Source organism: Trachemys scripta, chromosome 7, assembly GCF_013100865.1.
Source record: "Trachemys scripta elegans isolate TJP31775 chromosome 7, CAS_Tse_1.0, whole genome shotgun sequence".
In the NCBI taxonomy this organism is placed as follows: domain Eukaryota; kingdom Metazoa; phylum Chordata; order Testudines; family Emydidae; genus Trachemys; species Trachemys scripta.
This window is the reverse complement of record NC_048304.1, coordinates 83125815-83141728: the sequence shown is the minus strand read 5'-3', so window position 1 is coordinate 83141728 and position 15914 is coordinate 83125815. Positions and strand designations below refer to the sequence as shown.

General features: G+C 41.7%; 1 protein-coding gene across 1 annotated transcript in view; it reads right to left on the bottom strand.

Moving 5' to 3' along the window:
• HK1 (hexokinase 1) overlaps positions 1 to 15914 on the bottom strand; it is an 88139-nt gene that overhangs the window by 66709 nt on the left and 5516 nt on the right. Inside the window, exon 2 of the mRNA XM_034777320.1 lies at positions 8250 to 8412. Coding sequence (XP_034633211.1) covers positions 8250 to 8412 — 163 coding nt within the window. The remainder of the gene's footprint in view (positions 1 to 8249; positions 8413 to 15914) is intronic.

The window sequence follows — 15914 nt, the reverse complement described above, 5'->3', positions numbered from 1 at the left end:
GACCCAAGGACAATAAAACGTGTCAAGTGGGCTCATTAAAAACAAGCAGACATACCAATGGCCTCGGGGGTTAGAAGCAAGCACCTTCTTTTGGAAACACCCTCTTTGCAGCATTGGGACAACACTCAAAAGAAAGCAGCACAAAGGACCAATGGACACAGTCACAGAGTTTGAATCTGGTCTAGATTTGCATAAGAGGGAAGCTGCTATAAAAGTGAGGTGTCTTGCAGAGGACCCCGGGTCTCGTCTTGTCAACATGGAAGCATCGATCCAGATCGGCAGAAGCCCGGCTCCACCCCCTCCCCCATCTAACTCATCTGGCCAGTGAAGTTAAGGGGAGCAACTAATTGGTAACAACAAGACGAAGTGTGTGTGTGTGTGTGTGTGTGTGTGTAAGTGTAATATATTATATGCATATAATACAGTGTTAATAAATACATGTATTACTAATAAATGTGGTGTTTTGTCTTATTCCCCCTAAAAAGATCCTGTGCAGTACTTTAAGTACACCATGGTCAACAATCAGGGTTCAGGCATCATGACTAAGCTGGCTCACCAGACTCAATGAAGAAGATCTGAGGAGCAAGCTGCAAACATTGTAAATCTGGATGGAATGGAATCATGGTGTGTGGGAAATTAAAGAGTGTTTCTCTGGGGGAGGGCACAGACTGAGAGGAAGAGTCTTTCCAGGGGGACCTAACATATTTCTGGGAGAACTCTGAAGTTTTGATGGATCTGGATACAATTTAGACTTAAATCACCTCAATTTACACGGGGACACAGTTAACTATAAACCAAGTGTTTTATTCATGGGAGCTAAATTTCAGTGAAAACTACAATAATGCAATAGATGTCAGACAGAGAGAAGTCATACTAAAAACTGTCTCGACAAACCAATAGCTGCTGTCACAACAGACGAGTTCAAAATTTGTGACTTCTGCTGAATCTGACAGATATAGCTGCCTAAAACAATTTCCTCCTGCGAACCAGAGAAAATATTAGGACATTTCCGTCTCTATCTCAAGGGAGAGGAGATGGGTTTCAAAACTTTGAAGCCAATTCAATTGATCATCTACCTCAAGAGCAGTTCAAAAAGCCTTAAGGATGTGACCCAGTCATGCTACAGAGACTGGCATATATCTGAAAAGTAACACTTTCAGTGCTTGTTTTACTGCTGAGTAAATGTACTTGACTGATCCAGGTGATGACACTTGTGCTGTCTTGTCTTATCAGACAATGGAACAAATAAGGACAGTGATCATTAACGGTTTGAAGAAGAGATAACGATGGAAACACTTACACAATCTTTATAACAATGAGCTACAGGCATGTGTGCGCAATACATGAACACTGAAGCCCTTGAGCCCCTCTCCTCCTCCCTACCCACACACACCGAGAAGCCAGTGGGATTTTAGAAGGCTGATCGCAGCTTAGCAGCACCGTTAGGGTAACACTACACTTTCTAGTGTTCTCCCAAATTCCATCTCTTCACTGATTTGTCACTTTGGTTAAACTTCAGAAACTACACACATAGTGGGTGAAATCCTGGCTTTGTTGAAGTTAATGGGAGTTTTGCCACTGACTTCTGTTGGACCAGGATTCTTTGCCACATATCATACCATTCATTGCGGTTAGCACAGAACCAATTGTACCACTTGTCCTCGTTACTATGATGCCCCACGGGATTCAATCTTTGATCCATAGAAATATCTATCTCACCTTCCTTTTGAATTCAACCTCTTGTATAATTCCTATGAAGGAAATTCCCAACTCTCTTGACATTGCTTGTTTCAGCCATGTGTCTGTCTAAAATCATACTGATGCACTTTTAACTGCTAAGTATCATCCCCAAAACTTCATTATCTCCAGCTTCTCTTCAACTCAAATCTCACATCCATCTGTATAGTCAAGAATCTAGTTTGACTGACCCCAAATCTTCATCCTACGACTCATGGGTCTGTAATTTGCCTACTGCTACCTTCAAACCAGAACTTGCATCTGACATTATTTTGACCACTCCTCTGCAAAAAACTAGTATAGCCTTATTTATATTTCCACCTCTCCTCATCTGTCCCTCTTTGATGTTATGTGCACAGACAGAGTCTTCCAGAATATTGTCCTGCCTAGTAAGCTTCCATAGGCAGTGTAACTTTCAAGAAGGAATGATCCCACTGTGCTAAAGTGGGATATGACTGCATCAAAGGGCACATCTTCACTGGCAACATTAAAGTGCTGCCATGGCAGTGCTTTATCGTGGCTTGTGTAGTCGCGGCAGAAAGCTCTCCCAGCACTCTTAAAAAAAAAAAAAAAAAAAAAAACCAACCTCCACGAGGAGCGTAGCTCCCAGTGCTGGGAGAGCGGCTCCAAGTGCTGGTGCGCTGTCTACCCTGGCACATTACAGCGCTGAAACTTGCAGCGCTCAGGGGTGTGTTTTTTCACACCGAGAAAGTTGCAGCGTTGTAAAGTGCCAGTGTAAACAAGCCCAAATTGTGAAATCTGTTTTGTACCTGTGTTGCTATATTGGCACTGTAGCTGCATTCGTTCAGACTTGTCCAGGGGCAGCCTACTCTGCTGCATTCTAGGCAGCTGCTCTGCCTAGGAAAAGCATTTGACACCTTTACGACCAGGACCATCACTGAAAGTCATCGAGGCTATAACCTGGGGCTGTTGACTTGTATTCCCCACTACTGGCCCACCCTCATGGAACAATGGTCTTTCCACAGAGGCTGCAGTGGGTGGGCAAGCACGACTGGTGAATACAGAACCTCACGGTTTGAGCGTACCACACAGAAACAAGGCCCTATGTAAGAGTGGGATTCTGCTCTGTGGGGGTTGACCATCACCACACATAAGGAGGACTTGCAGGAGAGAGAGGGCAGGAGGGACTCTGCCCCGTCTGAAACACTGAGCCCTGGTCTACATTACAAATTTATGTTGGTATAACTACGCCGCTCAGGGGTATAGAAAATGCACATCTCTGTATAACTGTGTTGCTCCAACCGAACTCCTGGTGTAGACAGCGCTATGTCAACAGGCGTGCTTCTCCTGGGGAGGTGGAGCTCTTCCATCAGCATAGGTTGCATCTTCACTGAAGCACTACAGCAGCATAGCAGTGTAGACAAGCCCTGATGAACCACAGACTCACGTGAAGGATGAGCGCAAACTAGGAGAGCAGGCATGTCAGGACTTGTTATTTTCAAAGATCTTAATGGCTGGTCTACACTGAGTGTTAGTACACGGCAACATGGTTATAAAGCTACAGCACACTAGCATGCTGTGCGCTAACTGGCTATGTGGACCCTGCTACCACACACATTGTCCTTCTAGACAAGGCCTCAAATGACTGTTATTAAGCAATTCCGCTGCTACGCTTGGGTTCCTTGCTTTTCTGCCACACTGTCTCTCAAGGGGTTAATGGGGGGGGTAGCATGTGTAAGTGACTCGGGGAGGTCAGGAGGTCTCACACACCAGTTTCAGCATCTAGGGTGGTTGGATAGCAGTGTTCCATATCTCAAGGAAGGATGTCAGACAAGAGGGCTGACCCTAGGAGCTCTCTAGAGTCCCAGAGCTAGAAATTGTGACTAGATTCTACCCAGACCCAGTTGACTTGGAAATGACTGGGTCCCAATGACTGGATTCACTTGCAACAGACTGGTTACTGTACAGGGGTTACTGGGCCAGTCTTAAGACACCTACCAGCTGTCAATTTCCATCCTGGAAATTAGGAACTACTAAAGGGGGAAATAAGTTCCCTACAGAAGTTGTTATAGGTATCCCAAGTTGCAGCATATAGCAGCAAGCAAACCACCATATACGAGACACCAAAAACAACTCATGCATAAAAAATAAACTATAACTGGTAAAGTTGAATATTAAAGACCAAACTTAGATTATAAGTCTCTTCTAATACTTTTACCACATAACTTTAAGCTCTCTTTTTCTGCTGCCTCAAACATTGGGCTGATCCTGTTTCGTTTACTGGAGGAAAGCTCCCTTAGTACTTTCATATGTATTTTAAAACTACACAGTTTTAGAAATTATTTTTTAAGTTGTGCAAATGAACATAATTTAAAATCTGAACATATCCTCAAAATTCTGCAGGTAGCTTCTTTTATCATATTTAACACAGTAAACGGGGTTTTCATAGCTCTCTCCGTTGTCACAGAATCTGAAGTTAAAATGTTCATCCCCGTCACCTCATTAAATGAAATACCTGAATAAGCCATAACATAAGAGAACATCATTTGTCCGGTACAAGCCATTACCTTCAATAAATAATGATAAACAAACACTAGAACAGATGGTCCTTTTTCAAGCTTAAATGCACCCTGGAATATACTTCAAACAAATACTGCACTTCAGAAACGTCTATTCTGGCAATAGGTAACAAATTAACACATTTGTTTGCAAATATATTTGGCTCTCCTTACAAACCAAAAATTTAATGAGAAATTCATGCTTTTCACTTAAAAACAAAAATCAACAAAACAAAACCTAAAACATTCCATGAGTATATTAATGTTTCAGATTTAGATTATTTCATGATTTAAACAAATCTAAGTAAAAGTGTTTAATCTAAGTTTTGTAACACAAAGATGCAATTAAGCATACCAGAAGTTAATTCAGAAAGATCTTTTTGTAAATCATTTTAAATAGCTTCAGATGCTTTCCTGACCATTATGGCCAAGAAAATTTCTGTATTCTCAAATTAATGACTTCAGAATTTTAAAAAATAATAATAATTCTAAGAACAACATCTCCACCGTCTTTAAAAGATATTACTCAAAAGGTTATCTGTTAACAGTACAGAAATGTAGATTACTAACTAAAAAACAGTATTTCTTCAGAATATTCAGCTTTCATTCATCCTTCATGATTTAGGATTTACAGCTAATTCATGCACTGAAATTATTGTCTCTAAATTATTTTCACAGTTGTTACAAGATAGCAAGATTGTTCCCACAGGACTCCATTCTGATCTTAGGGCTTGTCTTCATTACTGGGGAGATTGACGCTACTGCAATCAGTGCAGCAGAGCAGGGCCGTCCTTACCCATACTCAAAGTGCGCAGCTGCGTAGGGCACCAGGAAATTTGGAGCACCAAATTTCCTGGTGCCCTGCACAGCTGCGTGCTGCTCCAGCCTCTGCTGCGGCTCTTCCTCAGGGCCCCTGCCTCTGCTCTGCCCCGCCTCTTCCCTGTCCCCACTCCTGAGGACTCCAGAAGCGGTCAGGCCTGCACTCACCAGTAAGTAGAGCGACCCAGCCCCAGCCTGCTCCGCTCCCTTGGCTCCCAGCCACGCCGCCGGCGAGTGCTGGGGGGCGGTTCCTCCCTCCCCCCAAGTCTGGGAGCCAGGGGAGCAGAGCAGGCTGGGGCCAGGTCACTCCACTTCCTGCTGGAAGTGGCCAGCCGCCCTCCCCTCCGTCCCCAACCGAGGCCTGGGGCCAACCCCCCCGTGCTGCCGCCCACGGAGGCCTGGGGCAGGGTGGGGCCCTACACAGCCCCCCCGCGGAGGGGCTGTGTAGGGCACCAAAATAGCTAGGGACGGCTCTGCAGCAGAGTGTGTCAATTTAGCGGGTCTAGTGAAGACCTGCTAAATCAACGGCAGAGCACTCTCATGTTGACCCCCATACTCCAGCTCCCCGAGGGGAGTATGGGAGGTCGACGGGAGAGCATCTCCCATTGACGCAGTGCAGTGAAGACACCGCGGTAAGTCGACCTAAGCTACGTCGACTCCAGTTACATTATTCACGTGGCTGGAGTAGTGTAACTTATGTCAATTTACCCCAGTAGTGTAGACAAGGCCTTAGATACATGTGTCTCTGGTCTGAGCCCATAAGCTTGTAGGCCCCAGAAATATATGAACTGCTCAATATTTTCCTACCTGCAGTTTCACCTGGTATCGCTTTTTATTGGCTCATACAATGGGTGAGTTCTTATGTCCAGCATCTTTTACTAGAGTCTAAACAGCCACTTTTCAATGACTGTGGTAAAGGATTTTGTACAGAAGAGCCAGGGCAAAAATCTTCATACAGCATTGTATCGTTAAAAATGAAAGGGGCACTCTAGTCTCATTAGTTCAATACTGGATTTTTCATTTGTAGGGAACATAAGACACGTGACGAACAATGTATTTGCAATTTCAGGAACCCAGATGCCAACAGTTACGTACAGAAAATATTGTATTTTTCATATTTTAAGTCAGACATGCATTTATACAAATATTGTGCAGCAAAATAGTTTTTCAATTATTATCCAAAGATAGATACTAAAAACCTGCACTGCTTCAAGAGTGCACAGTCTCCTTCTGTGTCTGAACTGGATATAGACTACAAGCTCCATGGAGAAGGCTGGTGTCATCTTCTATGTTTGTACAGCAACACACATACTATCACCACTTGCTTTGTGCACCAATGAAGTCAATGGGAGTTTTATCATCACCAATTAAAATGGGAACAGAATTAAGCCATAAAAGCACTCCATGAATAATATTCGCTGTTTCTTTTTGTAAGTCATGTAACATTTATGATGAAACTGATATTTTAATTCATTTGTACTACTGATGGGGGGGAGACACTAAATATGACATTTTTCCTGTCTCGGCTCTGCCTAAGGATTGGATTTTGATGTCACTATTTTATTGTATTTTATTTCTTATTGTGAGTTAAGCTACTGTTTATGAAAGTGAGACGCTAACAGCACTGCCCGGAACCAGGCTTACTCCACCAGGTCCAACCCCGATAGTTTTCAAGTCTTGACGCCCAATACCTCCCACCTATTCCAGGCCTAAGCCATCCTGCAGCATGCTGCATTGTGCCTAAAGGTCTCCTGGTTCCGTATTTACGTCTTTTAATAATTCATAATGTTATTTGTTTTACTTACTCAGTGTGCTAGCGACTGAGTGCTGGTGGGATAGGGGATATATTTGTGCTTGACTGGAAGAAGTGAAGATGCAGGAAAATCTGAAGCTCAGGGTCAGCAAAAATGTTAGAACTGCCATTGGGCACCAGGAACATACATTCTCTGCACCAACAAACAGGAGAACAGAATGCACGGCCAGTCAAAGCCATGTCATTGCTTCCTTCTTAGGCCAACATACAACCCAACGTGCACATACAGTGAAATTCACTCCCTCTGTAGAAAGTCTAAGTATTTGGCTTCAGTATGGTAGTGTGCAGACGGAGTGGAAAAATGAAATTCATTCCATCCCTTTCATAACCAGAGTGCGGAACTACTGAATCACCCCTCTATGGCAGCCATGTACTCTCCATATCCGTTGCATGTGGCATTGGGGCTACTGAATCCACATAAACATGGACCCCCAACCCAGGATCACTCCCACTACCCTGGCAAAACCCATTCCCATAGCAACCATGCATGGTCACCTCACCAAGGGTCTGCCACAGCAGCTTCTATGCATGGCTTGAACAGATAAATGGCTTTGGGCTGGCAATCCGCACACTAGTAAATTTCATCATAGTAGCCAACAGCACACAAGTGGAGGACTTGAAAAATATGCTTAACACAGTTCTCTAATTTCAAGCATAAAAAATTAGTATTAAGCTACAAGAAGCGAGAGCAGAGCAGAACCATAAAAGATTTCCACTCACAATACAGACTAGCGTTTCACTGCCTAATATTAACTTGTTGGTTTTAACCCAACCGGTTCTCCCAACAGGACTGCACCACTATGCTGCAAACAGAGATTTAAAACAACTGCAGAAATGCAATGTAATTACTAACTCATGTATATTAAATAATGCAGAGACTGAAAATGAATCACTGGTAGAATCAAAATAAGGGCAAAATTTGCTATCAAATACTAACACACCATCTCTTTGGATTGTGAAGGATATGTGGTATTTTTATAAGACGCTCACTCATATATGTCCACTTTTAAACCCCCTAGTCCACTATAGACCACTGCTAATCATTTAAAAAAAAATCTGTAATTTTACCAACAAGAATTCTGTAATGAAAACAAGGTTTTCAATCCAATTAATATTGTGGGAGTGTTGATGGATAGAATACCTAGAAAGAAGTGAAAAAAAAATCTCTTTTCCAGCTTTAATGTGACCCATTTTGCATAGGTCTGTAAAGAAATTACACAAATTAGTTCCATGCATTGGAATGAATACATGCATATGAGGCTCTCAAGAGAGTAAAATGCTTTGTTTGGTTTCAGTAGTATTTAAAAAGACATTTTCATGCAGTGTGTCACATTAACACATCACAATATTCTAATCCTTACCTGAGCCATCAGGAATTGATCTTACAAATGTAGGAAGCATTTTTACTGTGGCTGTTGGATTGAAGTCTCTAGAAAGACCATTGTGCATCTCTCTCTTGAAGCGAGACATGATATCCAGTAGTGTTTCATCAGAGAGCCGCATGGAATAAAGATATTTATCAATCTAGAAAAAAAGAAAAGAAAAGAAAAGTTAAAATCCTGCATTTGCTTGTGTGAATGCAGATACTCTTTTTTCTTTAACTGGACTTTTCCAGCAGATTAAATGTTTATATACTGAACATGTGACTCTTCTAGTTTGATTCTGGGATTCTCCAGTCAAATGAGAAATACAACCAATACCAACAAGTTTTCTATTCTTTTAACTCAAAAAGAAAAAGAAAAGAACACAGTAACTGACATACCAAATTAGAGCAGAGGCACTTCTAGCCCTGCATCCTTCTTCAGGTTTAAAACTAGGTGAAACCCCCCTTCTTCCCCCCAGCAAATAAATAAATAAATAAATAAATAAAAGTTAATGCACTTGGTTCTGGTGTACAATATTATACATTTGGGGGGGAGAAGAGAAATTCCTTCCTTTCCTTCCTCTCTGAAGGTAATCAGCTTATGCCCTGAAGCATGGGACTTGTTTATCATCACCATTAGCCTAGCTTAAGGACAAGGAGTAGTTTACAGCAAAGAGGCTCTAATTTCATTATGAAAAGGTTTCACTGCAATTTAGGCCCCATAAATACTGGGCTGGGTAAACAATAGGGACCAAAGGAGAAAGACCTGTGAAAAAGAGAATTAATGTGTGGAAAATACTTTGAAATCCTTGGACAGGAGGCTGTGACCCTGAGGCTATTTCTACACTACGCACCGTTTAGCAACACAGCTGTGCTGCTACAGCCAGGCTGCTAAAAGGTGCGCAGTGTAGCCGCTGTTTGACAAGAAACTTCCACCCCCAATGAGCAGCGGTAGCTTTGTCAGCAGGAGAGCTCTCCTGCCAACAAAGCGCTGTTCACACTGGCACTTTTCGTTGGTAAAACTTTTGTCGTTCAAGTGGGATGTGTTTTTTTTCACACCCCTGAACGACAAAAGTTCAGGTTCCAGTGTAGATAAAGCCTAGGAGCACCTTTTATGCCCACTGGCAACATACAGTTGATTTAGTGCCTTGTAAGGTGTCATATAAGAACTGGTGACATGCTGGTCATGAATTTCATTGCCTGATGTATGTACGGGTTGTGTATAAAGAATTATGTATGTGTATTGGAAATAAATTCTTAAAATATGTTTTAGAGGCAGTGGATAAACGAGCCTACCTTAGACAAGGGAATGCGGATTTATTTGTCTGCATGGCTTGACTACAAGCTAAGGACAAGTAAAATTACAGATAAGGTAAACAAAGCAATCAAGCTAACAAGCAGCAGAGCAAACAGCTTGATGAGCATGGGGGAGGAGGGGAGGGGAGACACCAGATTCTGAATTTTCAGGAGGTTTTCCTGGCTCTTGAGACAAAGACAATGGATTTTCAGAAATATAAGGGGAGTGAAAAGACATTCGAGTTATCCAGCACCTGCGGGGGGGAAAGGAGGCAGCACCCTCTGATTCTGTGAACACTAGATCCTCTTGCCTGGAGGGCTAGAGATGCAGGTAGCTTGATGCAAGTGAGAAATCATTTTAGGCAAAGACATAGCTTTCTAAAATTAAGTTGTAGGCACCAGAAAGTGTGTTATTTTTGTATTGTTTGTAATCCTTTCCTATCTTCTTAATTCTTCCTTGGTATCACTTAAATCTGTTTCTTTATTAATAAGCTTATTCTTGTTTTATTACAAAGCCAGTCCAGTGCAGGGATTTCAGCCAAACTAACAGACTGGTGTGTGCTCTGGCTCTTTGGAGATAGCAAACAATTTCTGTGAATGCTCAGTGAGATGGAGTGGACACAGCAGAGAGACATCCCTGGAAAACTCAGGAATTGGGGCTCTCTTATGAAAGGCACAATTAGGAATGGCAGAGTCTCAAGGTATTTGTTGGTGAGGCAGACAGACTGGTCTGTCTCCAGCAAAGCGCTCTTATTAAGGTAGTGAGGTAACACAGTGGCTTGCAGATCTGGGTTCCCAGAGGAGAGTATCACAAAGGCATTTAAATACGTTATGTAGTAGCAGCAGTTCCAAAAACCTTTGGAATCTGAATTCTTCATAATTTTGTGGAGCATAGCTCAGAATGAATCAAGGGTACGGAATACACTACTCTCCAATTCACCAGAGTATCTACCCAGAAGCCACAGGATTAGACTCTATTATACACATTTTGCAGAAAGTTGACCTGATGTAGCAGGGTTGTCTACAGCAGGCTCTTAACAAGGTTAGAAAGGTCAAACAGATCATTACTGATTTGGTTAACATTCACAAAAACAACATGGAGAAAATCTTGCAAGATCACTGATCACATCCAAACTATAACCATAGTATATGTCCAGTCTGGTTTTGAATCCAGAATGGAACCAAAACCACTGGGACACATTTAGAACCATGGAAACAAACCCAATACCAAAGAGATACAGAGATTTGAATTCAAGATTCCAGATTTGGATCATTTCTAGATTCAGGTATGCACTTCTCTGAATACAGATATCAGTGTTTTAAATTATTCTGCACAGAAATGTTAATGAATAACTCTCTCTGCTTTGCTGCTTCTTTTTAAAATCTTTTCCCTCGACCAAAAAAGCACCTGCCCCAAAGACATGAAATAAATCCCCAACAGGCTTCAAATTAATTCTTTTACAATTCAGCGATTGCAATATTTATTCAGCTGAGCAAGAAAATAATCAAAAGAACTATTCCATAGCTTATTTGATTAGAAAATATCCAGTGAGCAGAGCCTCATTTCTCTGATTCTCTCCCAAGAAAAAAATGAAGTAGTGCAGTAAACAGTAAACTACAGTAGCATTCAAGGCAGCGATAACTTTGACAGAGACAGAGTCACAATTTTTGCATATCCACACAATAAGGAATACTAACATTTCAACATAATAGACCCAATTTTGCCCTCAGTCTACGACAGCTGCACATACAACTGCTGGAAGGATTGAGTCCACTGTCCAGCATGCAGCACTATATGGGCTTCTGCTCCCATCTGGTATGCCAAAGATATTATTTGTACAAACATTCCCCAGAGCAAGAGATGTCAGGAGACAACAGCAACCCAGACAGCTAGACAAACTGTCAGCATTTGCCATGTGATCCCAAGACAAAATGTGTGTAGCATCAAAGAGCAACACATTCAGACTTCTATGGGAACCACAAAGGAGTCAGTCTGGCTAAGCTTCATCCACCCTGCAAGACTCAGGGTTACAAAACTTCCTGGCCACAACTGCACACAGCTATGAGCTGGCATTGCCCAACAGCAACAGAAACATCTGTAATTATTAATGAAACCACCTGGATTAATCTGAAGAGGCAAGGAAAGCTCATTCCCAAGCTATGTAACTCTTTGGACTGTTGATGAACTGAAAGTTTAGGATAAAAGTCTCTCTTTTTAACATCTATTCTCATCTCAGTGGATGGGGGGATTTATTTCCTGTATATATTATCCTCTCATATTTAATGCCTTTCATCACAAAGGATCCAAAAATGTTTTATAAACACATTTATTGTATACTCTATAAAAGCATACAAACGTATCTAATATGTGGAGACAATATGATCAATTAATTTCATGGATCTGCAGCTTATCACACACCCTCTGACTGACTCATCTGCCCTTGCTCACTAATCCACGTCTCCAGAATTTATTTGAGCATTCTAACCCCTGAGCAACTTCAAAGAGCCACATCCCCACACACCCCTCTAAAATTACCCCAGCCCAAGGCCGGGGGTAACTCAGCCCGGGGTCATTGCCAGCTTTTCAGTACACAACAATGTAAGTTTTACAGTTCATTGTTTCACAACCCTACATAGTCAGAAATAGGAAATTATACCACTGGAAAGAGGCAAGAGTTCCAGCTTCCCCTGATGCCCAGCACTATTTTGTTCACAATATTACACAAATCCTCTTCATCTTCAAAGACGATAACAGCAGCAGTGATGCTTCAGAGAAACAATTCAACCTTCAGAGATCTGGTTAAAAGACATCTGTGTCCCATTCCTGTTTACCATCAGCTTCTAGTCTAACCCAGTTTACTGTCTGGCTTGTAAATATTGGCCTAGAAATTCATCAGCCTGAAGCAACATTTTCCACATCACATGGCCTCTCTTACTCTCTGTACTAAGAACAGCTTACTATATGGTCCAGAGCATTAAAATGCAACCCACGTACCTGACAATCAATGTGCCTGCAGTGGCAAACGCATGTCAGATACATGAGGTTCCTTTATCAAGACCCTCTCCTTTAATCTTGTATATAATTAGGTAATATTAATATCTATCGTTCAAAAACACGACTTTGATTACCACACCAGCACCATAATGTACTCTCACACATCATATATACATATGAACAGACACCCACACACTAAACAACAGTTTAAGGCAGGAAGTGATGAAGAATACTCTACTATTCTCCAGCTTAAGGAGAATATAGCTAGTCAGAATGTAATTAGGGCCCAAAATGCAATTTGGCCAGGAAACCAGTCCCAATGCAATTACTCTTGCAAAAAGTATTTCAATCACAAGTGATCAAAATCTCAATTTGACATCCCAACTGCAGATGGCACATGACAGAACAAGGCAACCTAACATAATGACCAAGCATTCATGTACCAGTGCTGTGAACTACTGAACCACCAAAAACACTTCCTGCAAAACCTTACATTTCTCTTGCACTGAGCAGGTCTAACCATATTTAGCTTGTCAGATCTCACTTGGTCTCATCTTAAATTGATAGGGCTGCATCCTAATCCCTCTGCGTCAAAGTTAGGTTGAACTTTTTTTATTATCAATCCTTGAATATGTTGTAAAGCATTTAATATGAAGCTTATCAGAAGAAAAGTGGAAAGTTATCCAAAAATAAATTGGAAAAAAAATTAGACACAGCAATTACAAGAATTAATATCATACACTAGCCCATAAATGGCAGATTATATTAATTTATCCAGGGTTCTACCTAAACACTAGCCATCTGATCTTGAAATCATCTGTCTGAATCCAACCCAGATCAGTAATGGGTGGATGCTGTTACAATCTCACGTTCAGAACGTTGAAATGAGTTGGTGCTCAGTCCCGCTCCTAGTGGAGGAGTATCCTCATCACAGAAACCACCACAGATGGTGCTCTTGTGGGCAGTTTCAATAAACAGACCAAGAACTCAGTGATTCTGGAGACTGCTCAAGGCTGTCTCTCCAGAACAGCTGAGACATAATGGTGAAAGGGTGAGGAGCCCTGCACTGCTGCTACCCATGCCACAGGTTTTCTGGGAATAAACAGAAGGCATCTGTCTCCAGCACTCAGCCATATGCAAGAGGCCTGATGTACTGTCTTTTTAAAATGGGAGGGGGGACACTAATTAAGGCTGCACTGTCATTCTGAATCTTGACTGTCCATAATCTCCTTGCTCATGTAATGGTCTAATTGGCTGTTACATGCTTTATAATATCTTGTCATGCATCTAAGATAAACTCTGTAGACGCTCCACCTCCTGCCTCCCATTTACAATAATGTGCTGAAGGCTAAAGAAGTTAAGGGACACTTTGGAAAATGTTTTCTGAGAGGCCACAATTAGGAAAGTGCCACTTTACTGAATAGGAGGTTTAATAAGGTGTTCCCAACCAGAGCTCATCTGGAAACTATTCAGACCTTCTCTAGACTGGCGATGAAGCAACCTGTGTGGAATTAGGAGGCAGGAGCACAGGCAGGGCCAGTTGCAGACACAAACATTAAGGGTAGCGCCAAATCAACACCTGGGGAGGTGCTGGTCTGATTTTGGTTTGTTTGGGTTGAGAGTTTTTTGTTGGCCTTTTGGGTTTTGTAGCTCAGCTGTTGGGGGAAACACCAAAAATGTTTTCCACCCTGAGTTGCAAAACACTGAGGACCAGCCTTGAGCTCAGGTTGCAGAAGAGTTTGGAGGAGGCATCGGCAAGTCAGTCTGTATGCACATGGCTTAACAGCTAACTGAAGCTGCAGCATCTCTGTAAATAGTTCTCTCATTAAAGAGCCTGTTTAGTTTTACAAGCGCGGCATCCTCTCATTATTGCCCAACATACAATACTTGAAAGAGGATTTCCCCAGATTACACACTCATTGGTGCAGCTGCCTGGCACAATCCCTAGTGCAGACAGGCAAAGCCCGTACTTGCACCAGTGGAGCTTATCCAGATTTCAAGCAGGGAAGACCTTCTGTGAAGATCTGGCTGCTGCCTGGGCACATTGGGAGATGGTCCTGAGAAACTTATATGGAAGGGAAGGGAAGTAGCCTTCCAAAGGTTTAGCAGAGTACATCTGAAGTTTTGAAGTGAATGGCTGCACTGATGCAAAACAGCAGAATTTGTCCCTTTACCAACAGCTGGCACGTCCTGAGAAATGCCATAATTCATGATAGTGGAAGCATGGAGCCCTACAAAAGGATTAATAGTTTCCATTTGATTTTAAAAGTATATTAACTATTTTTTTAAATGGAGAGTACTATAAACAAAATAGTAGACATGTAATTTTTCTTGACTAAAACATGTAATGCGGATTCATTTTCATACATTAGAAAAGACTTCTTGAATTCCAAGAACTGCAGGAATCATGCAGTGGATTTGTAGATAAATATAACTAATTGTACAGTATGCGCTCACATTTCTACGTAAACACCTACTCAGCTACTAAGGACCAATAACTGCCCTTAGATGCATGTCTAGTTTGCATTGACACCAATGGAAGTCTCATGCATACCCACGGACAGAGAGAGGCCTCCTTCTTATAAAGATTTCCAAAAATCATTAGCACCTATTTTAGTCACACAGTCCTTATAGGGAAGTCATTAACTTATGCATACACTCCTACCATACAGTTGTTCATGCAGCATGCTCATTTAAATGTGAGGAATATTCATCAGGAGTAAAAAATGCATTAATAAAAATAGTTTAAACATTGCAAGACCTTTCCCTTTTCAATTACATATTGCTTCAGTTTGTAACTCCTATACAGCAGTGATTCTGGGTAGTTAATTCTATTAATTTTATTATATCCAAACTATTGCCATTTACATCACATTTCCTGCATTTTTAAGAAACAAAATGCTTTTCAGAGTTTTTTCTTTTTTATTTCATTATCTATTTTGAGATTTTGTCAGGCACCCAATGAGTAAAAATAGAAAATTGGCAAAATCTTAAACTTCACACATAGATTTACAAATGCAATGGTACGCTAATAGAAAACAAAAGTACTCAGCCTTTTGAAGACCAGGCCCTGATCCTGCAAAGACTTATACACCTGCTCAACTTTATGTACTGTGAGCTGTTACACTAAAGTCAATGAGAATGATCACAAAGTTGTTTGCAGTGTTGTTGTGGCCCCAGGATATTACAGAGACAAGATGGATGAGGTAATATCTTTTATTGGACTTAGGGTTGCCAACTTTCTAATTGCACAAAACCAAACAGACCTGCCCTGCCCCTTCCCCAAGGCTCCGCCCCTACCCTGCCCCATCTCTGAGGCCCTGCCCCCACTCATTCCAGCCCCTCTCCCTCTATCGCTCGTTTTCCCTCACC